Source organism: Mesoplodon bidens (assembly GCF_964165515.1).
Source record: "Mesoplodon bidens genome assembly, chromosome: 13".
In the NCBI taxonomy this organism is placed as follows: domain Eukaryota; kingdom Metazoa; phylum Chordata; class Mammalia; order Artiodactyla; family Ziphiidae; genus Mesoplodon; species Mesoplodon bidens.
The window spans coordinates 28,920,941-28,943,139 of record NC_138169.1 but is presented as its reverse complement, the minus strand read 5'-3'; the positions used below and the strand labels follow the sequence as shown (position 1 = coordinate 28,943,139).

Here is a 22,199-nt window from a genome sequence, read left to right as displayed (position 1 = left end):
GGCGCCGCCCCTGCCACCGCCCCTCCACGAAGGCCCTGCCGCGCGCCGCCTCGGCAGGCGGTGGCACGGGCACCTCAGGACCCCCCGCCGGGGGCCTCGAAGGACCCCCCCCCCCCAACCGCGCCGAAGGCCTCGTAGGACCCCGCGCGCCGCCCGCCTGCACTTCCGGCCGCAGGCTCTTCCCGCTGTAGCAGCCGGCTAGACCATGTTCGTCCCTTGCGGGGACTCGGACCCCGACCTCGCGGGGTGCACGCTCCTGATGGTGAGTCCGGCCCCGGGGGAGGGGGCGGGGTGGGGTCCGAGCGGCGGTCCCCGGACGCGCGCGGGTCTACGGCCCCGAGTCCTGGTGGCTGAGAGTGGAACGTGCTGGGGAGTGACCTGTGCTCAGCTGGTGTCGTGCGGGCCATTCGCTTTACATTTCATCCTGGAAAACCTTTTCTCAGCTAGTTCTGGAGTCAGGCTCAAGCTAGCGAATCGTTGTCATTAGCCAGGAAACTACAGACGGGTTGCTAAAGACTTTTGCTCACTCAGTGAGCGTTCTGTGGTGTCAAAATGTGACAAAAAGACTAGATTCTTGTCTTCAAGGAGTTTGCAGTTTAGTTGGAAACACATGTATATAAATAAGGTTAGAACGTTGAAAAAGGTACAGAAAGGCCCTAGGATTTATTGGGAGGGGTAGGGACACAAGGACCTCTTAAGAAAAGCTTCATGTTTGGAATTTAAAAAAGACAGACAGACAAACAAAAACTTATAGATACAGAGAACAGATTGGTGCTTGCCAGCAGGGGTGGATAAAATGGGAGAAGGGGGTCAAAAGTACAAATCTCTAGTCAAAAATAGGTCCCGGGATGTAACTCGAAGCATGATGACTATAGTCAATACTGTATTGTACATTTGAAAGTTGTTAACAGAGTAGATCTTAAAAAGTTCTCATCACAAGAAAAAAAGTTTTTTCTGACTGTGTGGCGTTGGTTGCTAACTAGACCTGTTGAGGTGATCATATTGCAGTATGTACAGATGTCGAATCACAATGTTGTACAACTGAAATTAATATAATGTTACATGTCAATTATATTTTAGTTTTTTAAAAGGATGATGGTAATAGAAAAGTTACTTTTTGATAATTTTCATCATAATAGTGCACACAAGAAATATTAATGGGGACTTCCGTGGTGGTCCAGTGGTTAGGACTTCACCCTTCCACTGCAGGGGGCACGGGTTTGATCCCTGGTCCAGGAACTAAGATCTCACATGCTGCGTGGCCAAAAAAGAAATAAAATGTCAATAAATGCTTAAATTAGCATGTGATAGTGTACTGAGGAAGGAAATTTGACTTCCTTTCAAAGTATCTCCCTGAAAAATATTTATTAATCACAAAAGAAAAGTGTTTTTTCAGGAGATACCTGGCAAAAGAAAAAGAAAAAGAAAAATGTCACAGAGAAAGTAATGTCCAAAAGATACTAGTGGTACCCTTGACAGTGGAGTAGTGAAGAGGGAAGCCATGTTAGGTTGAAGAAATGGAAGATTCATTCCATTGGGGTATTCAGTAAGTGTTCAATCAGTAGTCTGAAAGGTGGAGCTAATGAAAGGGTCAGAATCCAGCTGTGATTCACCTGAGCGTAAGCATGCAGTACCAGTGCTGTGATTGTTGTCTTCTGACTAAACTTTTTAAAGTGCTGCTAATTTGGTTGACTTAATGAATATATTATTTTACTGTTTCAGCCAGCAGTATCTGTTGGAAATGTTGGCCAGCTTGCAATAGATCTGATTATTTCTACACTGAATATGTGTAAGATTGGTTACTTCTATACCGATTGTCTTGTGCCGATGGTTGGAAACAATCCATATGCAACTGCAGAAGAAAATTCAACAGAACTCAGTATAAATGCTGAAGGTGTGTTATATTCTCCTACAAGGTAGAGTTGTTTTAAATCAGAACCAGACCCTCCCAGTATGTCCTGCAGCACCTGGCACCGGCTCTGTGCAGAGTTCAGGACACTGTGTTCTCCTCTCCTGCATACACCCTGGTTTAGGCCTTAGCCTTTCCTAAATGGCAGCTCCCTTGAGAGATGTGGTTGTATTTGTATCCTTGGATGGAATTTGAGATACCCATTTGTTTAACGTGGGGTTTTTCCCCTTTTATCCTCAGTTTTATTTTCTCTCCTTACTGGCATGGGTAAGCATCACTAATACCAGGGAGAGAGAATTCCACTGGGCTCAGTCCCATATGTTTAATATACGCTACCTCACACAGGCCTTTGCCATCCTGTCACGTTGTAGAATCCGTCGTAACACTGATGAGGCTCAGAGAGGCGGAGTTTCCTAACACTGCAGTAGGTGTGGGCTCTTCCCGCGCCGTACGTCTCCACAGTTCCTCGTTGGACTGTCAAGCTGGGTTAGTTGGGGCACACAGTTTACAGCCCCCGACCACTGTGTTCATGATGAGACTGCCCCTCGGGAGGAGAGGAAAACAAAGGAACCTCCAGTTACCTCGCGTGACGGGCAGCTGCTGCCTTGGCCTCTCAGTCTTCGGTTTACCAGTTTAAGGTAGAAGCCAAAGGTGACAGAGGAGCATGAAAGACCGTAGGTGGACCTAGAAACAAGTGAGGAAGCATTTTGGGTTTTGTCAGTCTTACTAACCATGTCATTAGCTTGCAATAATGAAATACACCTTAAAAAGATGGTTTTGTTAACACTAGATAATTTCAATTATTGCCTTGAAGGACAAAGGACTATAAATGGTAGAACTAGAATTTTTATATTTAGACTAATGGTAACAACTGTCATTTGTTGAGTATCTCCTCTGAGCTGAACACTGTGCATTTACATGTGTTAATTCACTTAATGCTCACAACTACTCCATGGGTGGTTTTATAGATCAGGCAACCAGTGCACAGAGAAGTTACGGTCCCATGATTAATCGAGGCAGCCTGACCCAGAGACCTGCCTCCCCGTCACCTGCTAATGCACCTTCGCTCCAGCGGAAGACCCACTGGCTTTTTCCTCTGACACAAACTGGCAGCAGGTCCATTGGAGACAGTTCTTTAATCCACTTTTTTATTTTTTAAGATGAGGTGTCTTTTTGAAATAAATTATAGACATCACAACATTCCACCCCCAAATATGTAAGTATGCACCTCTTATAGTACATTTTTTTACATAGCTAAAACACCATTGCATTTAACAAAATTAGCAATATCTTCCTATACCCTATCCATATTCAGAGAGGCCCAGTTTACCCAAAACTGTCCTTTAAAGTTAGTTTGTCCAGACCAGGCCATAGTACTTCTGATTATCGTGGCTTTGAAATCTCTTACCCTACATAATCTCTTTCCCTTCTTTGCAAAACTGATTTACTGAAGGAAAAAACTGGACACATTGTCGTGTAGAATGTCCCACCTTCTACGTTTGTCTGATTGCTTCCTGTGGTGTCATTTGCCATGTTCCTCTAGTTTCTGTATTTTCTGAAACTGGAGTTAGGAATAAAGGCTTGATTATTTAAAAGCTAAATAGTTTTGGCCAGAATACGTGAAAGGCAATGTTACATCACCTGACAAGAAAAAGGATCTGGAAAACAGGGCCTTAACAACAAAAAAAGACCTTCATGATACACTGGTGGAGAACACAAGTGTTGCTGTTGTAGAAAGTGGTACATCTTATATTTTAAAGCTCAGCCTGCCCTTTTCCCTAATTCCTAGACCTCCTGCTCTAGCCTCCTTTGCCCCACACATACCTGGTGGTCAGCAGACTCACTGATGCAGCACAGCCCCAGCCACCCCACGTGCACCAGTCCAACGAGACAACCCCAAAAAGACCTGTATAACAGGAGAGACGTGATCCATCAAAGACTGTGCCCAAGTCTAAGGTTATTTGTAATCTTTTTACAGTAACTGAAAGCTTACCCCTTGGCACAATGGCCTAATCACATGTCCTCAGGTACTCTGTATTTTGTCCTTGGGTCATCTTGGAGCTTCTCATTCTTGGAGGTGAAGTTGGGCAGGACCTCTTAAGCATCAGTAAAGTGGGCCCCTTGTAGAATCTGATGAAAATTGTGGATCCTTTTTGCAGAAAAAATTCACACACGTCGACTCACATAAATTTTTGCATGTTATTTCAGGTCTTTCAAAAACTCCTAAAGAACACATGTACCTATTGCAGGTATTTTATTACACAGCTAACATTTGCCGCATTTTATTCTTCCTTCTTCTAATCCCAATGACTGTTGCTGTTCTCTAGAGAAAAGAGGAAAGAATATCAGAAACCAAAAACGGTCTTAAGAATGATGTCATTTGTCACAATGCTAGAAATTTCCAGGGGAATACTTCTCTGGTTTTACAGTCAAAGAAGAGAAATAATTTTTGATAATTTTCTTACAGTTAACTTTTCAGCACTGAATGTATTCTGTAGGATAAAGCCCACAGGTAAATTCTGAGGTATTAAAGTGTTTTGTTTTAACTAAATGATATAGTGCATATGTTCTATATTTTAACTATTGAAAACATTTAGATACAGAAGTTCTCCTAGTTCAGCTTTTTATCATTATAACTTCACTTGTATGACTCCTTCAATTTAACTATCATTTGGTTTCATTTTCTTGGACTTGCAGTGTATGCATCGCCTTCAAAGAAACTAGTGGCTCTTCAGTTAAGATCCATTTTTATTAAGGTTAGTATGTTATTTTTGCCTTCTTAAGTTTATTAAGGTGCAATATAATGAGAAAATACTGAGTCATTATCATTAAGACTCAAAAATCATTTCTTTGTTTATGTTTATACCGTTAAGCAAGGTCTGATTCTATAGAGAAATACTCATAAAATTTTGGAGTTGTTAGTATTATTTCATGAATATATTGAAAGGAATTGGGACATATAGCTTGGGTCTTATATATTCCCGATTCAGGAAGCATTGGTGAAAAACTTTAAGCATATAAATATTACAGGTTTATTCTATTTGAGTTACATTTCAAACCAGTGGCATCTACATAAAAATTATATATATATGAAAATATTTTCTGAATCCAACTTCTTTCATCTTCCGCTGCCACCACTCCAGTCCAGCCACCCCCTCCCTCATGCCCTGATTCTGCTTCTGCACCACCCGCCCTGCAGACAGCTCCACCTTCTGCACCACCCGCCCTGCAGACAGCTCCACCCATGATCCTTTAAATCTCAATCAAAGCATGTCACTTCTGCCTTCCAAACCCACCAGTAGCTTCCCATCTCAAAGCGAGTTCACAGCCCTCACCACGGCCTGACAGGCCCTACATCTCTGACGTGGCAGCCACTAGACACATGTAGCTGTTTAAATTTTGACTCATTCATTAGAAGTAAGTAAAATTAAAAATTCAGTTCCTCTGTCCTAGTAGCCACATTGCAAGTTCTCCACAGCCATGCGTGGCGAGCAGCTGCCGTAAAGAGCATTTGGTTACCATGGAGTGTCTGCGGGGCAGCTCTGTCCCTGGCCCCACGTCCAGCTGTCCTGCGTACCTGTCCCCTGTTCCCCCTCTTGCTTGCCCTGCTCCAGCCACGCTGGCCACCCTGTGCTGTTCAAACACATTAAGCTCATCCTGTCTGTCTTCACAGTAGTTTCTCTGCCTGGACCACTTTTCCACTGGACACCTGAATGGCTCACTTCCTTTAGTCTTTGCTTAACTGTCCCTCATCATAAAGGCCTCCCCCCAGCACCCTTTCTCTCATCTTATTCTGAGCTAGTTTTCTTCATGACTCCTCAATTCCCACCTGATAGAAAGGAAGTTCCCTGAGAAAAGTGACAAGGTGTCATTCACTCCTGTATCCTCAGCTTCTAGACAGAGCCTTGGTGTAGAGTGGATTGAGGTACCACCTGTTCAGGGGGGCAGAAAGGTCTCCCCGGGGGCCCCTCCACACACCCCCACAGTCACCATGTTGTAGGAGCGGGATCTCACGGGTGCACTTCTTCACGTCTGGCCTCCTTTACTCCACATTCTGTCTGCGAGGTGCTTCCACATTGTTGCAGGTAGAGGTAGTTACTTCCTTCTCACCTCTGTGCATGAATCTGTTGTGTAAATAAACCATGATTTACCCATACTGTTGATGGAGCATTTGATTTTTTTCCAGTTTGAGGCTATCATGAATGGAGCTATGGTTATTTTAATATTTATCACTCTTTCCTTAGTTAACAATATTACACACAAAGTTTGGCAGTGACAGTTGCTAGCATTTTTGCATTGTGCCACGTGGCTTTTTTGTTCTCTTCCTAATATCAGTGTAAGTTCAAGTAAGATGGACAGTTCAGACACTTCGAAATGAAATTTAAAAAAAAATTTTTTTCATTTATTGGCTGTGTTGGGTCTTCGTTGCTACATGTGGGCTTTCTCTAGTTGTGGTGAGCAGGGGCTACTCTTGGTTGCGGTGCGCAGGCTTTGGGCGGGGGCTGCTCGGCTTCTCATTGCAGTGGCTTCTCTTGTTGCAGAGCACGGCCTCTAGGCGCATGGACTTTGGTAGTTGTGGCACGCAGGCTCAGTAGTTGTGGCTTGCGGGCTCTAGAGTACAGGCTCAGTAGTTGTGGCGCATGGGCTTAGTTGCTCCACGGCATGTGGGCTCTTCCCGGACCAGGGCTCGAACCTGTGTCCCCTGCATTGGCAGGCAGATTCTTAACCACTGCACCACCAGGGAAGTCCCTGAAATTGTTGATAGATGTAAATAAAGAGTGATTTCAAAGTAGCAAACATTTTTTGAGCATAGATTCTTTGCACCAATAATACTCTAAATACTTCAAGCATGTTGCTCTACTCAGTGCTCACAACAATCCTAGGAGGCAGATGCTAATTATCTTCATTTTACAAGTGAGAAATCAGAACAACAGAAGCTCAGGCAGCTTGCTCAAGCCGTGTGGTCCATGGGTAGAGCCAGCATTCTAGACCCAGCAGCCTGGCTCTGGAGCTGGCCTCTCTTAACCAAGACATGAACTGCCCTTCTGTTTTTAAAAGGTAGCCATTTCTTACCTGCATTTAAAATTTTATTGAATAATTATTTTATTAACAGTCTCTGAAAAGAGTTTCCATAAAGTGGGGTTTCCCCCCAAATTTTATGACCCAGATCCCAGATTAGTCACCTGTTCACATCTTGCCACACCTGCTTGATTCTCCTTGCGCAAGTACACGCAGTTTCCTCCTGCCAAACAGTCCAAAAGGAGGCTGCTGACATCATGTTGCTCACTCCATACAAGAAGGAGACTCTCCTTCACACACAACCTCACAACCACACACTGCCACACACCTAGAAAGTCAGCATTCAGTGAATTATTAAGTACTAGCATTCGGCATATTCAAATTCCCCAGTTGTTCCCCAGATATCCTTCAATTCTGGATCCAGGCAAGGTTTGTGTGTTGCCTTAGGCTGTTACATCTTTTCATTTGGTGTTCAATGTAGCGCTGCCCTCCTCTTTCTGTGATTCACAATATTGACCTCTCTGAGGGACCCAGGCCAGATATTCAGCCTTCTGGATTCACCTGTTTCTTTCTAATCAGATTTGGGGCAGAAATTTCTGGCAAGAACGTCTCATAGATAACCATGTGGTGGTTTTTGAGTAACAATAGATCACTGAAGTACAGAACTGGGAAATTGAAATATAGATTCCTCACACTTAGCTTATCTCTAGTTGTAAAGATAAAATAAATAGTCATTGTGGGGTGCCTTCAAGATGGTGGAGGAGTAAGATGTAGTGATCACCTTCCTCCCCACAAATACATCAAAACTACATCACTACATCTACATGTGGAACAACTCCTACAGAACACCTACTGAACGCTGGCAGAAGACCTCAGACTTCCCAAAAGGCAAGAAACTCCCCCATGTACCTGGGTAGGGCAAAAGAAAAAAGGAAAAACAGAGACAAAAGAATAGGGGTGGGACCTGCACCCCTGGGAGGGAGCTGTGAAGGAGGAAAAGTTTCCACACACTAGGCAGCCCCTTCACTGGTGGAGACCGGGGGTGGCTGGGGGGAAGCTTTGGAGCCACAGAGGAGAGCGCAGCAACAGGGGTGCAGAGGGCAAAGTGGAGAGGTTCCCGCACTGAGGATCGGTGCCGACCAGCACTCACCAGCCTGAGAGGCTTGTCTGCTCACCCACTAGGGTGCATGGGGGCTGGGAGCTAAGGCTTGGGCATCGGAGGTCAGATCCCAGGGAGAGGACTGGGGTTGGCTGCGTGAAGACAGCCTGAAAGGGGCTAGTGTGCCACAGCTAACAGGGAGGGAGTCCGGGGAAAACTCTGGACCTGCCTAAGATGCAAGAGACCATTGTTTTGGGATGCGCAAGGAGAGGGGATTCAGAGCACCACCTAAACAACCTCCAGAGATGGGCGTGAGCCGCGGCTATCAGTGTGGACCCCAGAGACAGGCATGAGATGCTAAGGCTACTGCTGCAGCCACCAAGAAGCCTGTGTGCAAGCACAGGTCACTCTACACACCTCCCCTCCCGGGAGCCTGTGCGACCCACCACTGCCAGGGTCTTGTGATCCAGGGACAGCTTCCCCAGGAGAACACATGGCATGCCTCAGGCTGTTGCAACATCACGCCAGCCTCTGCCACCACAGGCTCGCCCCACATTCCATACCCCTCCCTCCCCCCGGCTTGAGTGAGCCAGAGCCCCCTAAGCAGCCACTTCTTTAACCCTGTCCTGTCTGGGTGGGGAAGAGATGCCCTCACGTGACCTACACACAGAAGCAGGGTCAAATCCAAAGCTGAACCCCAGGAGCTGTGTGAACAAAGAAGAGAAAGAGAAATCTCTCCCAGCAGCCTCAGGAGCAGCGGGTTAAATCTCCACAATCAACTTGATGTACCCTGCATCTCTGGAATACCTGAATAGACAACGAATCATCCCAAAATTGAAGCAGTGGACTTTGGTAGCAACTGTAGGCATGGGGTTTGCTTTCTGCATCTAATTTGTTTCTGGTTTTATGTTTATCTTAGTTTAGTATTTAGAGCTTATTATCATTGGTAGATTTGTTTATTGATTTGGTTGCTCTCTTTTTTTATTTTTATATATATATATATTTTTTTCCTTTTTCTCTTTTTCTGAGTGTGTATGTGTATACTTCTTTGTGTGGTTTTGTCTGTATAGCTTTGCTTTTGCCATTTGTCCTAGGGTTCTGACTGAGCATTTTTTGGTTTTGGGTTTTTTTTTTTAGTATAGTTTTTAGTGCATGTTATCATTGGTGGATTTGTTTTTTGGTTTGGTTGCTCATGAGAGATTACTACAGGCACCTATATGCCAATAAAAGGGACAACCTGGAAGAAATGGACAAATTCTTGGAAAAGCACAACCTTCCGAGACTGAACCAGGAAGAAATAGAAAATATAAACAGACCAATTACAAGCACTGAAATTGAAACTGTGATTAAAAATCTTCCAACAAACAAAAGCCCAGGACCAGATGGCTTCGCATGCGAATTCTATCAAACATTTAGAGAAGAGCTAACACCTATCCTTCGCAAACTCTTCCAAAATATAGCAGAGGGAGGAACCCTCCCAAACTCATTCTACGAGGCCACCATCACCCTGATACCAAAACCAGACAAAGATGCCACAAAAAAAGAAAGCTACAGGCCAATATCACTGATGAACATAGATGCAAAAGTCCTGAACAAAATACTAGCAAACAGAATCCAACAGCACATTAAAAGGATCATACACCATGATCAAGTGGGGTTTATCCCAGGAATGCAAGTATTCTTCAATATATGCAAATCAATCAATGTGATAAACCATGTTAACAATTTGAAGGAGAAAAACCATATAATCATCTCATTAGATGCAGAAACGGTTTCAACAAAATTCAACACCCATTTATGATAAAAATCCTCCAGAAAGTAGGCATAGAGGGAACTTACCTCAACATAATAAAGGCCATATATGACAAACCCACAACCAACATCATTCTCAGTGGTGAAAAACTGAAACCATTTCCACTAAGATCAGGAACAAGGCAAGGTTGCTCACTCTCACCACTATTATTCAACATAGTTTTGGAAGTTTTAGCCACAGCAGTCAGAGAAGAAAAAGAAAAAGAAGGAATCCAAATTGGAAAAAAAGAAGTAAAACGGTCACTGTTTGCAGATGACATACTATACATAGAGAATTTTAAAGATGCTACCAGAAAACTACTAGAGCTAATCAATGAATTTGGTAAAGTAGCAGGATACAAAATTAATGCACAGAAATCTCTTGCATTCGTATACACTAATGATGAAAAATCTGACAGAAATTAAGGAAACACTCCCATTTACCATTGCAACAAAAAGAGTAAAATACCTAGGAATAAATCTACCTAAGGAGACAAAACACCTGTATGCAGAAAACTATAAGACACTGATGAAAGAAATTAAAGATGATACAGACAGATGTAGAGATATACCATGTTCTTGGATTGGAAGAATCAACATTGTGAAAATAACTTACTACCCAAAGCAATCTACAGATTCAGTGCAATCCGTATCAAACTACCAATGGCATTTTCCACAGAACTAGAACAAAAAATTTCACAATTTGTATGGAAACACAAAAGACCCCGAATAGCCAAAGCAATCTTGAGAAAGAAAAATGGAGCTGGAGGAATCAGGCTCCCTGACTTCAGACTATACTAGAAAGCTACAGTAATCAAGACAGTATGGTACTGGCACAAAAACAGAAATATAGATCAATGGAACAGGATAGAGAGCCCAGAGCTAAACCCACGCACCTATGGTCACCTTATCTTTGATAAAGGAGGCAAGAATATACCATGAACAGCCTCTTCAGTAAGTGGTGCTGGGAAAACTGGACAGCTACATGTAAAAGAATGAAATTAGCACACTCCCTAACACCATACACAAAAGTAAACTCAAAATGGATTAAAGACCTAAATATAAGGCCAGACACTATAAAACTCTTAGAGGAAAACATAGGCAGAGGAAAACATAGGCAGAACACTCCATGACATAAATCACAACAAGATCCTTTTTGACCCACCTCCTGGAGAAATGGAAGTAAAAACAAAAATAAACAAATGGGACCTAATGAAAGTTAAAAGCTTTTGCATGGCAAAGGAAACTGTAAGATGAAAAGACAACTCTCAGAATGGGAGAAAATATTTGCAAATGAAGCAACTGACAAAGGATTAATCTCCAAAATATACAAGCAGCTCATGCAGCTCAATATCAAAAAAAAAATCCAAAAATGGGCAAAAGACCGAAATAGATATTTCTCCAAAGAAGATATACAGATGGCCAACAAACACATGAAAGGATGCTCAACATCACTAATCATTTAGAGAAATGCAAATCAAAACTACAATGAGGTATCACCTCACACCGGTCAGAATGGCCATCATCAAAAAATCTACAAACAACAGATGCTGGAGAGGGTGTGGAGAAAAGGGAACCCTCTTGCACTGTTGGTGGGAATGTAAATTGATACAGCCGCTATGGAGAACAGTATGGAGGTTCCTTAAAAAACTAAAAATAGAACTACCATACCACCCAGCAATCCCACTATATATATATATATGTATATACACACACACACACACCCTGAGAAAACCATAATTCAAAAGAGTCATGTGCCACAATGTTCATTGCAGCTCTGTTTTCAATAGCCAGGACTTGGAAGCAACCTAATACATCGACAGATGAATGGATAAAGAAGATGTTGCACATATATACAATGGAATATTACTCTGCCATAAAAAGAAAATTGAGTAATTTGTAGAGACGTGGATGGACCTAGAGTCTGTCATACAGAGTGGAGTAAGTCAGAAAGAGAAAAACAAATACCATATGCTAACACATATATAGAATCTAAAAAAACAAAAAAAAAATGGTCACGAAGAACCTAGGGGCAAGATGGGAATAAAGACGAAGACGTACTGGAGAATGGACTTGAGGATACGGGGAGGGGGAAGGGTAAGCTGGGACAAAGTGAGAGAGTGGCATGGACATATATACACTACCAAATGGAAAGTAGATAACTAGTGGGAAGCAGCCGCATAGCACAGGAAGATCAGCTTTGTGCTTTGTGACCACCCTGAGGGGTGGGATAGGGAGTGTGGGAGGGAGACACAAGAGGGAAGAGATATGGGGATGTATGTATATGTATAACTGATTCACTTTGTTATAACGCAGAAACTAACGCACCATTGTAAAGCAATTCTACTCCAATAAAGATGTTAAAAAATAAAAATAAACAGTCATTGCTCCTCATCTTTCACCTTCAGTCTAAGGACAATAAGTGGATCTAAAAATAATTATAATTTTAATATATATAAACTATATATCATCACATAACGTGGGTGAAATACTATATAGACTACTCTTATTATAACTCTAGGATCTAACTTTTCTATTTTTGTTTTATTCTTTCAATGGTATACAAAGTATAAATCAAAGTCATTCTGTGAGAAACTGCTTTCCTGGGTGAAAAGCAGCAACTGTGCCAAAGTTGTTGTTCTTTCAAGCAGCCACTCGTATCACTGTAATGACCTCCAGCTCCGCAGGTATGTCTGTCTTTGGAAAAGTATTTTGCTATGATTTATACAGTTATTAGGATGATTTCTCTATTAAAAGGTTAAAATAAAATTTTAAAGCCATGTATATCCTTTCCTGTCCTCCCTGGAATTTAGAAAGAAGGAGGTAAAGAACATGAGCTAGGAGGAGTAGAGGTGGGGGGCCCCTGACGTTCCCAGGGCTGCGGCACTGGGATCCTAGGGTAAAGGCGGGAATGGTTCTGGAGCTGTGCTCTGCTGTGTGGTATCACGTGCCTGGCAGTGCCACAAACCTCAGCTGATGAAGGGAAAGGAGAAAGGGTACCTGATGTTTATTGGTTGATTGCTTTTCAAAGACTGGATCTGTTTATTTCCATATATTCAACCATTTGTATTTGCAGAACTCCAGTTGCCTTTAAGTATAGCTCCCAGGCATGTCAGATTGAGTTCTTAAATAGAAGACAAAGTATCCAAGACTTAGAAATCTAAACTAGTTTATTGCATTATCATTTCTTCACCTGTAAAATTCTGATGAAGAAATTATTAGCCAAGAGTAACCTTTCAAGACTAGACTTAGTTTCTGGGACTCTCACAGTGGGCCTGGTGGGAGCGTGGCTGTGGACATCTTCACGCTGGCCTGGCCTTGGGTTAAGTTTTCCTGTCTACGCTCTCCCCTAAATTTGTAAATAGCAAGTCAGAGCAATATTTTTACATGTTGCTCTTCCATAGACTGCTGAAACGCGTGTTTTGCTTTGTGCAGCAGAATATATGGAGGACAAGATAATTTTTGCTAAAACTGTTAATTGTCTTAATGTACGTATTTGTGAGTTTTTAGTTAATTATATGATTGTTTCCAGTACTCCCTTCAGGTACCTACTTACACCTTCCATGCAAAAAAGTGTTCAGAATAAAATACAGAGCCTTAACTGGGAAGAAATGGAAAAAAGCCCATGCATTCCTGAAATAGACGATTCTGAGTTTTGCGTCCGTATTCCTGGAGGAGGTATCACAAAAACACTCTATGACGAAGGGTGAGCTTGCCTGTGTATTTGCTGCCCATCTTATCTGAAAATGAAAGTAAGATAACTGGGATAGTGTTTGGAGTACTTACTGGAACTCTGAAGATGTCTTCATTAAATAGGTACCGTGTTACATTCAGGGGAAAGATTGAAATGTGGTTATAGAATTGGTTCCTGAAAAGCCATATTTAATGCTTTATTATGTGTGTCATGTTAGGGGTCCTAATACATATTCTGTACAACCTCTGCAGTCTTCTTTGCAGTGGTGGTGGTGGTGAGATGTACATAACATTAAATTAACCATTTTTTTTTTTTTTTTTTTTTCTTTTTGCGGTATGCGGGCCTCTCACTGTCGTGGCCTCTCCCGTTGCGGAGCACAGGCTCCGGACGCGCAGGCCCAGCGGCCATGGCTCACGGGCCCAGCCGCTCCGCGGCATATGGGATCCTCCCAGACCGGGGCACGAACCCGTATCCCCTGCATCTGCAGGCGGACTCTCAACCACTGCGCCACCAGGGAGGCCCTAAATTAACCATTTTTAAGTATACAATTAAGTGACATTCAGTACATTCATTGTTGTGTACCCATCACCACCATCCACTTTCAGAACTTTGTCATCGTTCTAAATAGAAGATCTGTACTCATTAAATAACTCCTGTTTTATACCTGAAAATCTATGCTCTTATTAAAACCATCATTTCCTTCAACTTCTCTTTTTTTCCTAGTCTATCTTCCATTCGTGTTTTCACTTCTTCCCCTGTCTAGCTTATGCCCTTTAGTATAATATATTATTTCACCTCTTTTCTTACCACAGCCTAGAAGCCCTGGCCACCTGGTTATTCTCCACACCTGCCCTGCAAACCACCAGCTTTGAATCATTCTCTCTCTCCATTCAGGCCACATCACCCGTGGCCTGCACTTCTGTCAGACCATAGACTGCGGGGCTTAAACAACAGAAATGTATTTGCTCACAGCTCTGGAGGCTGGAGGTCAGGGTGCTAGCCTGGTCAGGTTCTGGGGAGGGCCCTCTTCCTGGCCTGCAGACGGCCACCTTCTGGCTGTGTCCTCACTCAGCAGAGAGAGAGCTCCTTCTCTCCCTGTAAGGCCATGGTCCCATCAGATTAGGGCCCCCTCCTGTGACCTTTCACTGAATTACCTCCTAAACCTCCTGCCCCCAGATACAGTTGCCTGTGGGTGAGGCTTCCACTTGTAGATTCTGGAGGGACACAGTCCAGGCCACAGCAGCTGCTGTCAGGGTCTCTTGATCGATCCCCTACTGCCTCATTCTGACCTGCCCTGACCACCTCAGCCGCGATGCTGGAATTAACTTTCTAAAATGCAAAACTGATCACAAGACTCCCTGAGTAAAAATCCATCAGCAGTTTTACTTGCCTTTTGCGGAATCTGGTTCATCCTCCGCAATGTGCCATCCAGAGCCCTCCAGGCCCCTCTGCCCTGGCCCCCTGGGTGCGCTCTGCACAGATGCTGGCCTCCTGGCCCTCACAGTGTCCCCAGAGCTGTCGCATTCTTCCTTGCTTTTGTTCCCTCTCCTTTTCTCTTCTTGTCTCCTTTGCAACAACCTGCCCGGTTTGCCAGAGTCGGCCCCACGTTGCTTCCTGTATGTCCTTGCTGGTCTCGCCCTTCTCCGTGGGGGAAGGGGGATCCTGCTGTCTTCACGCTCCCCTGGCACTCTGCCCCTTCAAACTGACTTCTTGCTTCTTTGCAAGTCAGTCTCCTATCTTTGCTTCTGACCGTGTCAGAGTAGCTGATAGCAGACTTGCCCTCCTGTCATAAACAATTGGAAACTGGACAACATTGATGAAACAACTGTTCATCAGACATTGGACACCATGCAGCACACAGCTGTGAAGCCTGGGAGAAAGCAGTAGAGTCCTGCTGTTGCCCCAGCTTCCTGCTGGACTGCAGCATGGGGTGGGGGGACCCAGGCAGAGTGCAGCCATCTTGCTAAGTCGAGGGGACTGGAGACCAGAGTTGGGGCAGCTGACACAGCTGGAGAGTATGAGGCAGAGAACCAGAGGGGGACAGCTGCTGGGGGAAGAGCCCTGGGGCCTGCCTGAGCCCTCCTCAACCCTGAGCTCACAAGTATAGGGTGAAACCGTTAGGGCAGAGAACAACCTCTGGGCAGCTGTTAACTTTGCCCACAAAGTTAGCAACACTAGACAAAATACTATGAAAGACACATTCCTCATAGAACATTTTGAAAATGTAGAATAGTTGAAAGAAACAATATTTTAAATACTCAGTTCTGTCACCCAGAAGAAACTACCACTACTAATTTCTTGGTCTGTTTTCTGTTTTGAATTAAATTCTGTTTTCTGTTTTGAATTAAATTCTGTTTTGAATTAAACATTTTGAATTAAATGTTTGTATCTGCAAGATACTACAACTCTACCATCTGTAGCTTTAAAATTCATGCTATTTACAGATATTTCTCACAAAATTGATGTTCTTTTAATTTTCCAGCACAAATCTTGGTGTGGGGCAGCAACATTCATGTGCCCAGGGTGGGTGTTACATGGTTCCTAGTTTTGTCCCTACAAATAGAAGATAGATAAGTGATCTTGTGATGTGGAATCTCCTTGCCTAAAACCTGGCAGATTATCTCAGCTATAAAAACAGGCACACTGGAACCATCATCTTGTATCAGTAGAAGAATATCTAATTATTCTTTTTAATTGTTGCAGCTGTTCTAAAAAAATCCCAATGGTGATCCTGCTGAAATTCGTTTCAGAAGGAGACAATATCCCAGATGCGTTAGGTCTTGTTGAATATCTTAATGAATGGCTTCAGATAATCAAACCATGTGTAAGTTTCACTAAAGCTTAAGTCTCTGATTTCTCTGGTTATGTATTCATAAACTTGCCTTTTTTACATACTATATAAGTAGACCAAATAAGTGAAAGTTTATGTTAAATTTAGACATCTTTATGTAAAATTTAAGTTAGCTGAACTTTTCAAAAGAAGACAGCTAAGCAACCTGTTGTTTGCAGTTGTTTCATTAAGGCTGATTTTCAGAAAAAAAAGGAAAATCTTAAGTACTTAGTTGTATTCATTCTTAGTGTTGCATTAATTATACCAGGCAGCGTTTTATAAGTATAAACAAGTCCTCTTTGGAATTCAGGTTTTTCTTTCTTTTTTTTAAGCAAAAGGTATAGCTTTGTGAGCAATACTTTAGCTATTCAATATGCATTATAATTAAAATACTTTTCTCTATTATGAAATAAGAGCATGACACCTGGGGAAATCAGTTATCCTTTAGGCATAACAGAAGTAACCTAAGCCTACTTTACATGGGAGGTGACTGTCTTTTTAATTCATGCTTTTTTGAAGAAAAATTGATACAAATCACACAGCATTGATTTTTTTTTTAACCACTATTTCTTTTGAATTTGATTTTGCTCCATGGAGTCTATTTATAGCCTTTCTGGTTCGTATCTTTATGGTTTGGAAATTGAGGAAATTTTATCTTCAGCTGATATAAAGACACAGAAATGTATTACTTTGTTTTTTCCGTACAATAAATCACAGCTAGAAGTGTCAAAACCAAAAGGAACAACAACAAAGGGAGAGTTTTGTAATATGTGTTAAAAGGAGATTTAGTGATAAAGTTGAAGGATTACAATATTTTGTTCTTCAATTGCAGTGTGATGACCCCTCAGCATCTGCCTTGCCATGGAAAATGCCGAGTTCCTGGAGGTTACTCTTTGGCAGTGGACTTCCCCCTGCGCTTTTCTGATCTGTTTTCAGTTTTATACCTTATGTCCCAAGACACACACTACCAACACACCTGTTAAACAACTATATAAAAAGAATGTATTAGGAAATTTTTACTTTTCACAGAAAAATCGCAAAGAAAAATGGATTAACAAAAGGTTGTTTTTGCCATGCTTTTCATCATATACAACAAATGTAAATTTTGTGCAATAAAGTGTTTCCCAAGTAATTTTATCTGAATTTTTTTTTAACTCAGACTTCTATATTAGTTTCCTATGTCTGCTGTAACAAATTACCAGAAACTTAGTGGCTTAAGACAAAATAAATCTATTATCTTAGAACTCTGGAAGTCAGAATTCCAGAATAGGTCTTACTGGGCTAAGTCAAGGTGCTGGCAGTGCTGCGTTTTCTCTGGAGGGTCTTGGAAAGAATCCGTTTCCTACCCCTTTACAGCTTCTAGAAGCTGCAGCGTTCATTGGTTCATGGCTTCTTCCTCCATCCAGAATAACTTCCCGATCTCAAAAGAGTTTGAGTATAAGAGAAAAGGTTTTCATTTTTGAGTGCCTACTACATACAAGTCACTTTTTACCTGCTATTTTGTTGTGTTACATCTGTGCCTTGGCTTTCTCATCTGTAAAACGAGGGCTTATAATATTAAGGGGTACACCTTACTCCATAGCACTCAGTAAATGATTTATTTCTGATAAATTATTCTGGGTTCTACAGCCTGATGTGTTTCACTTTGGGAAACTGTTGTGGGGTCAGGATGTCAGCCAGATGATGGGGTAGAAAGTCCCAGCCCTTGACCCAACAGAGACACCACTTACAAATCAAAATACCTTTATGGGAAGCAGAAACTAGTTAAAGAGTTCCAGTTCCCCAGGCAAGTCCAGAGTTGAGAACAACTGCACTGGAAACAGAAGAGCGGTTTCACTTTACCCACAACTGTCCCTCCCTCAAGCCAACAGCTCAGCATGTTGGGAGAAAGTCACCAGCTCGAGGCTTCTGGGGGATGGAGGGGTAGGGAGAGGGGACTGCATCCAACGGGTTGGCTTTTTGCAGGGCCGCTGGAGTGGCTGGTTTCTGCCTTGACTGACTTGGAGCCCTGACGAAACTGGCAGAGTTTAGATGCTGGGGGCCACTGAAAGCAAAGATGGGGTTGGGGGGTGGCAGGAGTGGTGTGCTGCAGCCCCAGAGAGCCTGCAGTGCCACAGACAGGCCAGCAACATCTCTACACAGTCCAAAGGCACCCAATTGGAGGGAAAGAGAAGAATAAAGTGTGGGTCCAACAGTCCAGCTTCTCAGAGGGCTGTTGAGGGACCAGTATCTGTCTCACCTGACTCAGGATGCTGATGGGGAGACAGCATACTTCGGATGCTTGGGGACTGCTGAGGACAAAGGGGAGAGTGGCACCTTGCTGCTGCAGCACTAGAGAACAAGCCTTGGACACCACAGGGAGCAAGAGATGACAAGCACCTGAAAAAGAAACCTGCAATTCTCTCTAACTGGGAAATTACATGCACAAGCCCAGAGAAATAACATCCTCCAAAAAGGATTTCTGAGGCCCCCAGACTCCCCAGCTAGCCCAACTGGTGAAGGTCTTCCCTGTAAGAAGACAGAGAGGTGGCTGTTTTATCAAATAACATAAAACTCAATAACAACCTCAAAATCATGAGGCACAAGAATAAACAGAAACATAGCTCAATCAAAAGAGCAAAAGAAACCCATCTCCAGAAACCAATCCCAAGGAAACAAATCTATGAATTATATGACAAAGAATTCAAATTAATTGTCTTAAAGAAGCACAGTGATCTACAAGAGCACAGACAACCAAGTGGATTAAGAACAATGCATGGGGCTTCCCTGGTGGCGCAGTGGTTGAGAGTCCACCTGCCGATGCAGGGGGACACGGGTTTGTGCCCCGGTCCGGGAAGATCCCACATGCCACGGAGTGGCTAGGCCCGTGAGCCATGGCTGCTGAGCCTGCGCGTTCGGAGCCTGTGCTCCGCAACGGGAGAGGCCACAACAGTGAGAGGCCCGTGTACGCAAAAAAAAAAAAGAACGATGCATGAACAAAATGAGAATATCAACAAAGAAACTATTTTTTAAAAGAACCATACAAAAATTCTGGAGCTGAAGAATACAATAACTAAATTGAAATATTCGCTAGAGGGGTTCAACAGCAGACTTGATCAGGCAGAAGAAAGAATCAGCAATTCTGATGATTGAAATTAACCAAGTCAGAGGTATAAAAAAAAAGACTGATGAAAGATGGACAAAGCCTAAGGGACCTATAAAATAGCACAAAATGGACCAAGATATGTATTATGAGAGTCCAAGAAGGAACAAAGAGAGACAAAGCATATTTAAAAAAATAATAATAGGGACTTCCCTGTTGGCCCAGTGATTAAGACTCTGTGCTTCCAATGCAGGGGGAGTGGGTTTGATCCCTGGTCAGGGAACTAAGATCCCACATGCCAGGCGGCACTGCAAAAAAAAAAAAAAAAAAAAAAAGCTTTTCTAATCTGAGAAAGGAAATGGATTTGAGAAGCTCAAAAGACTCCAAATAGGATGAACCTAAACAGCCCCCACCCAAGACACCTTTTAATCAAAAAACTGTCAAAAATCAAAGACAGACAGAATCTTGAAAGTAGCAAGAGAAAAGCAACTCATCACAAGTGAGTTCCCATAAGATAATAAGCAGATATCTCAGCAGAAAACTTAGAGGCCGGAAGGGAGTGGGATGATATATTGAAAATGCTGAAAGGAAAAAAAATGTGCCAGTCAAGGATATTATCCTGAGGCTTCCCTGGTGGCACAGTGGTTAAGAATCCGCCTGCCAATGCAGGGGACACGGGTTCAAGCCCTGGTTCAGGAAGATCCCACATGCCGCGGAGCAACTAAGCCCATGCACCACAACTACTGAGCCTGCGTGCCACAACTGCTGAAGCCCGTGCACCTGGAGCCTGTGCTCTGCAACAAGAGAAGCCACTGCAATGAGAAGCCTGTGCACTGCAACAAAGAGGAGCCCCTGCTCACTGCAACTAGAGAAAGCCCACACACAGCAATGAAGACCCAATACAGCCAAAAATAAATAAAATAAATAAATTTTAAAAACTTAAAAAAAAAAGGATGCTATCCAGCAAAACTGTCCTTCACAAATTAAGAAATAAAGACTTTCCCTGGTGAACAAAACCTGAGGGAGCTCATCACCACTAGATGTGACTTACAGGAAATGCTAAAGCAAGTCCTGCAAGTTGAAACAAAAAGATGTTAGACAGCAACATGAAAGCATATAAAAATATAAAACGCTCTGGTGAAATTAAATAGACAAATACAGAATCTAGTAATGGTGTAAAGGTGGTGTGTAAAGCACTTTTAATTCTGGTATAGAATTTAAAAGATAAAAGCATAAAAATGACTATAAAACTGTTAATGGATAAATAATATATAAAGATGTAAACAAAGTGAAGGTGGAGAGATATAAAAGAATGGAGTTTTTGTAGATGATTCAAGTTGTTATCAGAATAGAATAGATTGTTACAAGATGTCTTATGTAAGCCTCACAGTAACCACAAAGTAAATATCTATAGAAGATATACAAAAGAAAATGAGGAAAAAATTAAAGCATGTCAACACACACCAAAAAATCAATGAAACACAAAGAAAGGCAGCAAGAGGAAAAGAGGGACCAAAAAAAAAACTAACAAAATAACAAAGTGCCAATAGTAAGTGCTATCATCTTAATGTTCCCATCCCCCAAAAGTCACATGTTGAAATCCTCATCCCCAAAGTAACGGTATCAGGAGGTAGGGCTTTTGGGAAGTGGTTAGGTCATGAAGATGGAGCCCTCATGAATGGGATTACTGCTTTCATAAAAGAGCCTACAGAGAGCAAGCTTGCCCTTTCCCACCACATGAGGGCACAGCAAGAAGGCACCATCTATGAGGAAGCAGGTGCTCATCAGACACCAAATCTGCCAACACCATGATCTTGGACTTCCCAGCTTATAGAACTGTGAGAAATAAATTGTTGTTTATAAGCCACTTTGTTTATGGTATTGCATAGTAGTTCAAACAGACTAACACAGTAAGTCCTTCACTATCAGTAATTAATTGTAAATGTATTAAATTCCCCAAACGACATAGAGTGGCTGAATGGACTAAAAAAAATACAATTATATACAGTCTACAAGAGACTCACCTTACGTATAAAGACACACACAGGCTGAAAATGAAAGGATAGGAAAGGATTCCACATAAATAATAACCAGAAGAGAGCAGGGGCGGCTATACTAATATCAGACAAAATAGACTTTAAGTCAAAAACTCTCACTAGAGAAAAAGAAGGACATTTTACAAGATAAAAGTGTCAATACACAAGGAAGATATAACAATTATTAATATATATGCTCCCAACATCAGAGCACCCAAATATACAAAGCAAACATTGACAAAATTGAAGAGAGAAATAGACAATAACACAATAATAGTAGGAGTTTTCAATACTCCATTTTCAATAATGGATAGAACAACCAGACAGAAGACCAGTAAGGAAACAGAGGACTTGAACAACACTATATATTGATTGTACCTAACAGACACATGCAGAATAATCCACCCAACAGCAGCAGAATACATGCTCTTCTCAAGTACACATGGAATATTCTCCAGGATAGATCACATGTTAGGCCCAAGAAAAAAAGTCTTAACAAATTTAAGAACATTGAAATCATACCAAGTATCTTTTCTGACTACTATGGGATGAAACTATAAATTAGTTGCTGTAAAAAATTTTTTTAAAAAACTGGAAAATTAACAAATAAGTGGAAATTAAATAACATATTTTTGAACAACGAATGGGTCAAAGAACAACTGACAAGTGAAACCAGGAAATATCTTCAGACAAATGAAAATGAAAGCACAACATATGCAAACTTATGGGATGCAGTACT

At 42.2% G+C, this 22,199-nt stretch overlaps 1 protein-coding gene across 1 annotated transcript; it reads left to right on the top strand.

Annotated features, from left to right (window-relative positions):
- Positions 1-15: 15 nt before the first annotated feature.
- PSMG2 (proteasome assembly chaperone 2) lies at positions 16-17,474 on the top strand. The gene is made up of 7 exons (XM_081253335.1): positions 16-262; positions 1,723-1,894; positions 4,607-4,665; positions 12,387-12,505; positions 13,351-13,524; positions 16,216-16,336; positions 17,175-17,474. The coding sequence occupies exons 1-7, from the start codon at positions 206-208 to the stop codon at positions 17,265-17,267; spliced, it is 795 nt and encodes a 264-aa protein (XP_081109461.1). The 5' UTR covers positions 16-205; the 3' UTR covers positions 17,268-17,474.
- The last annotated feature ends 4,725 nt before the right edge of the window (positions 17,475-22,199 follow it).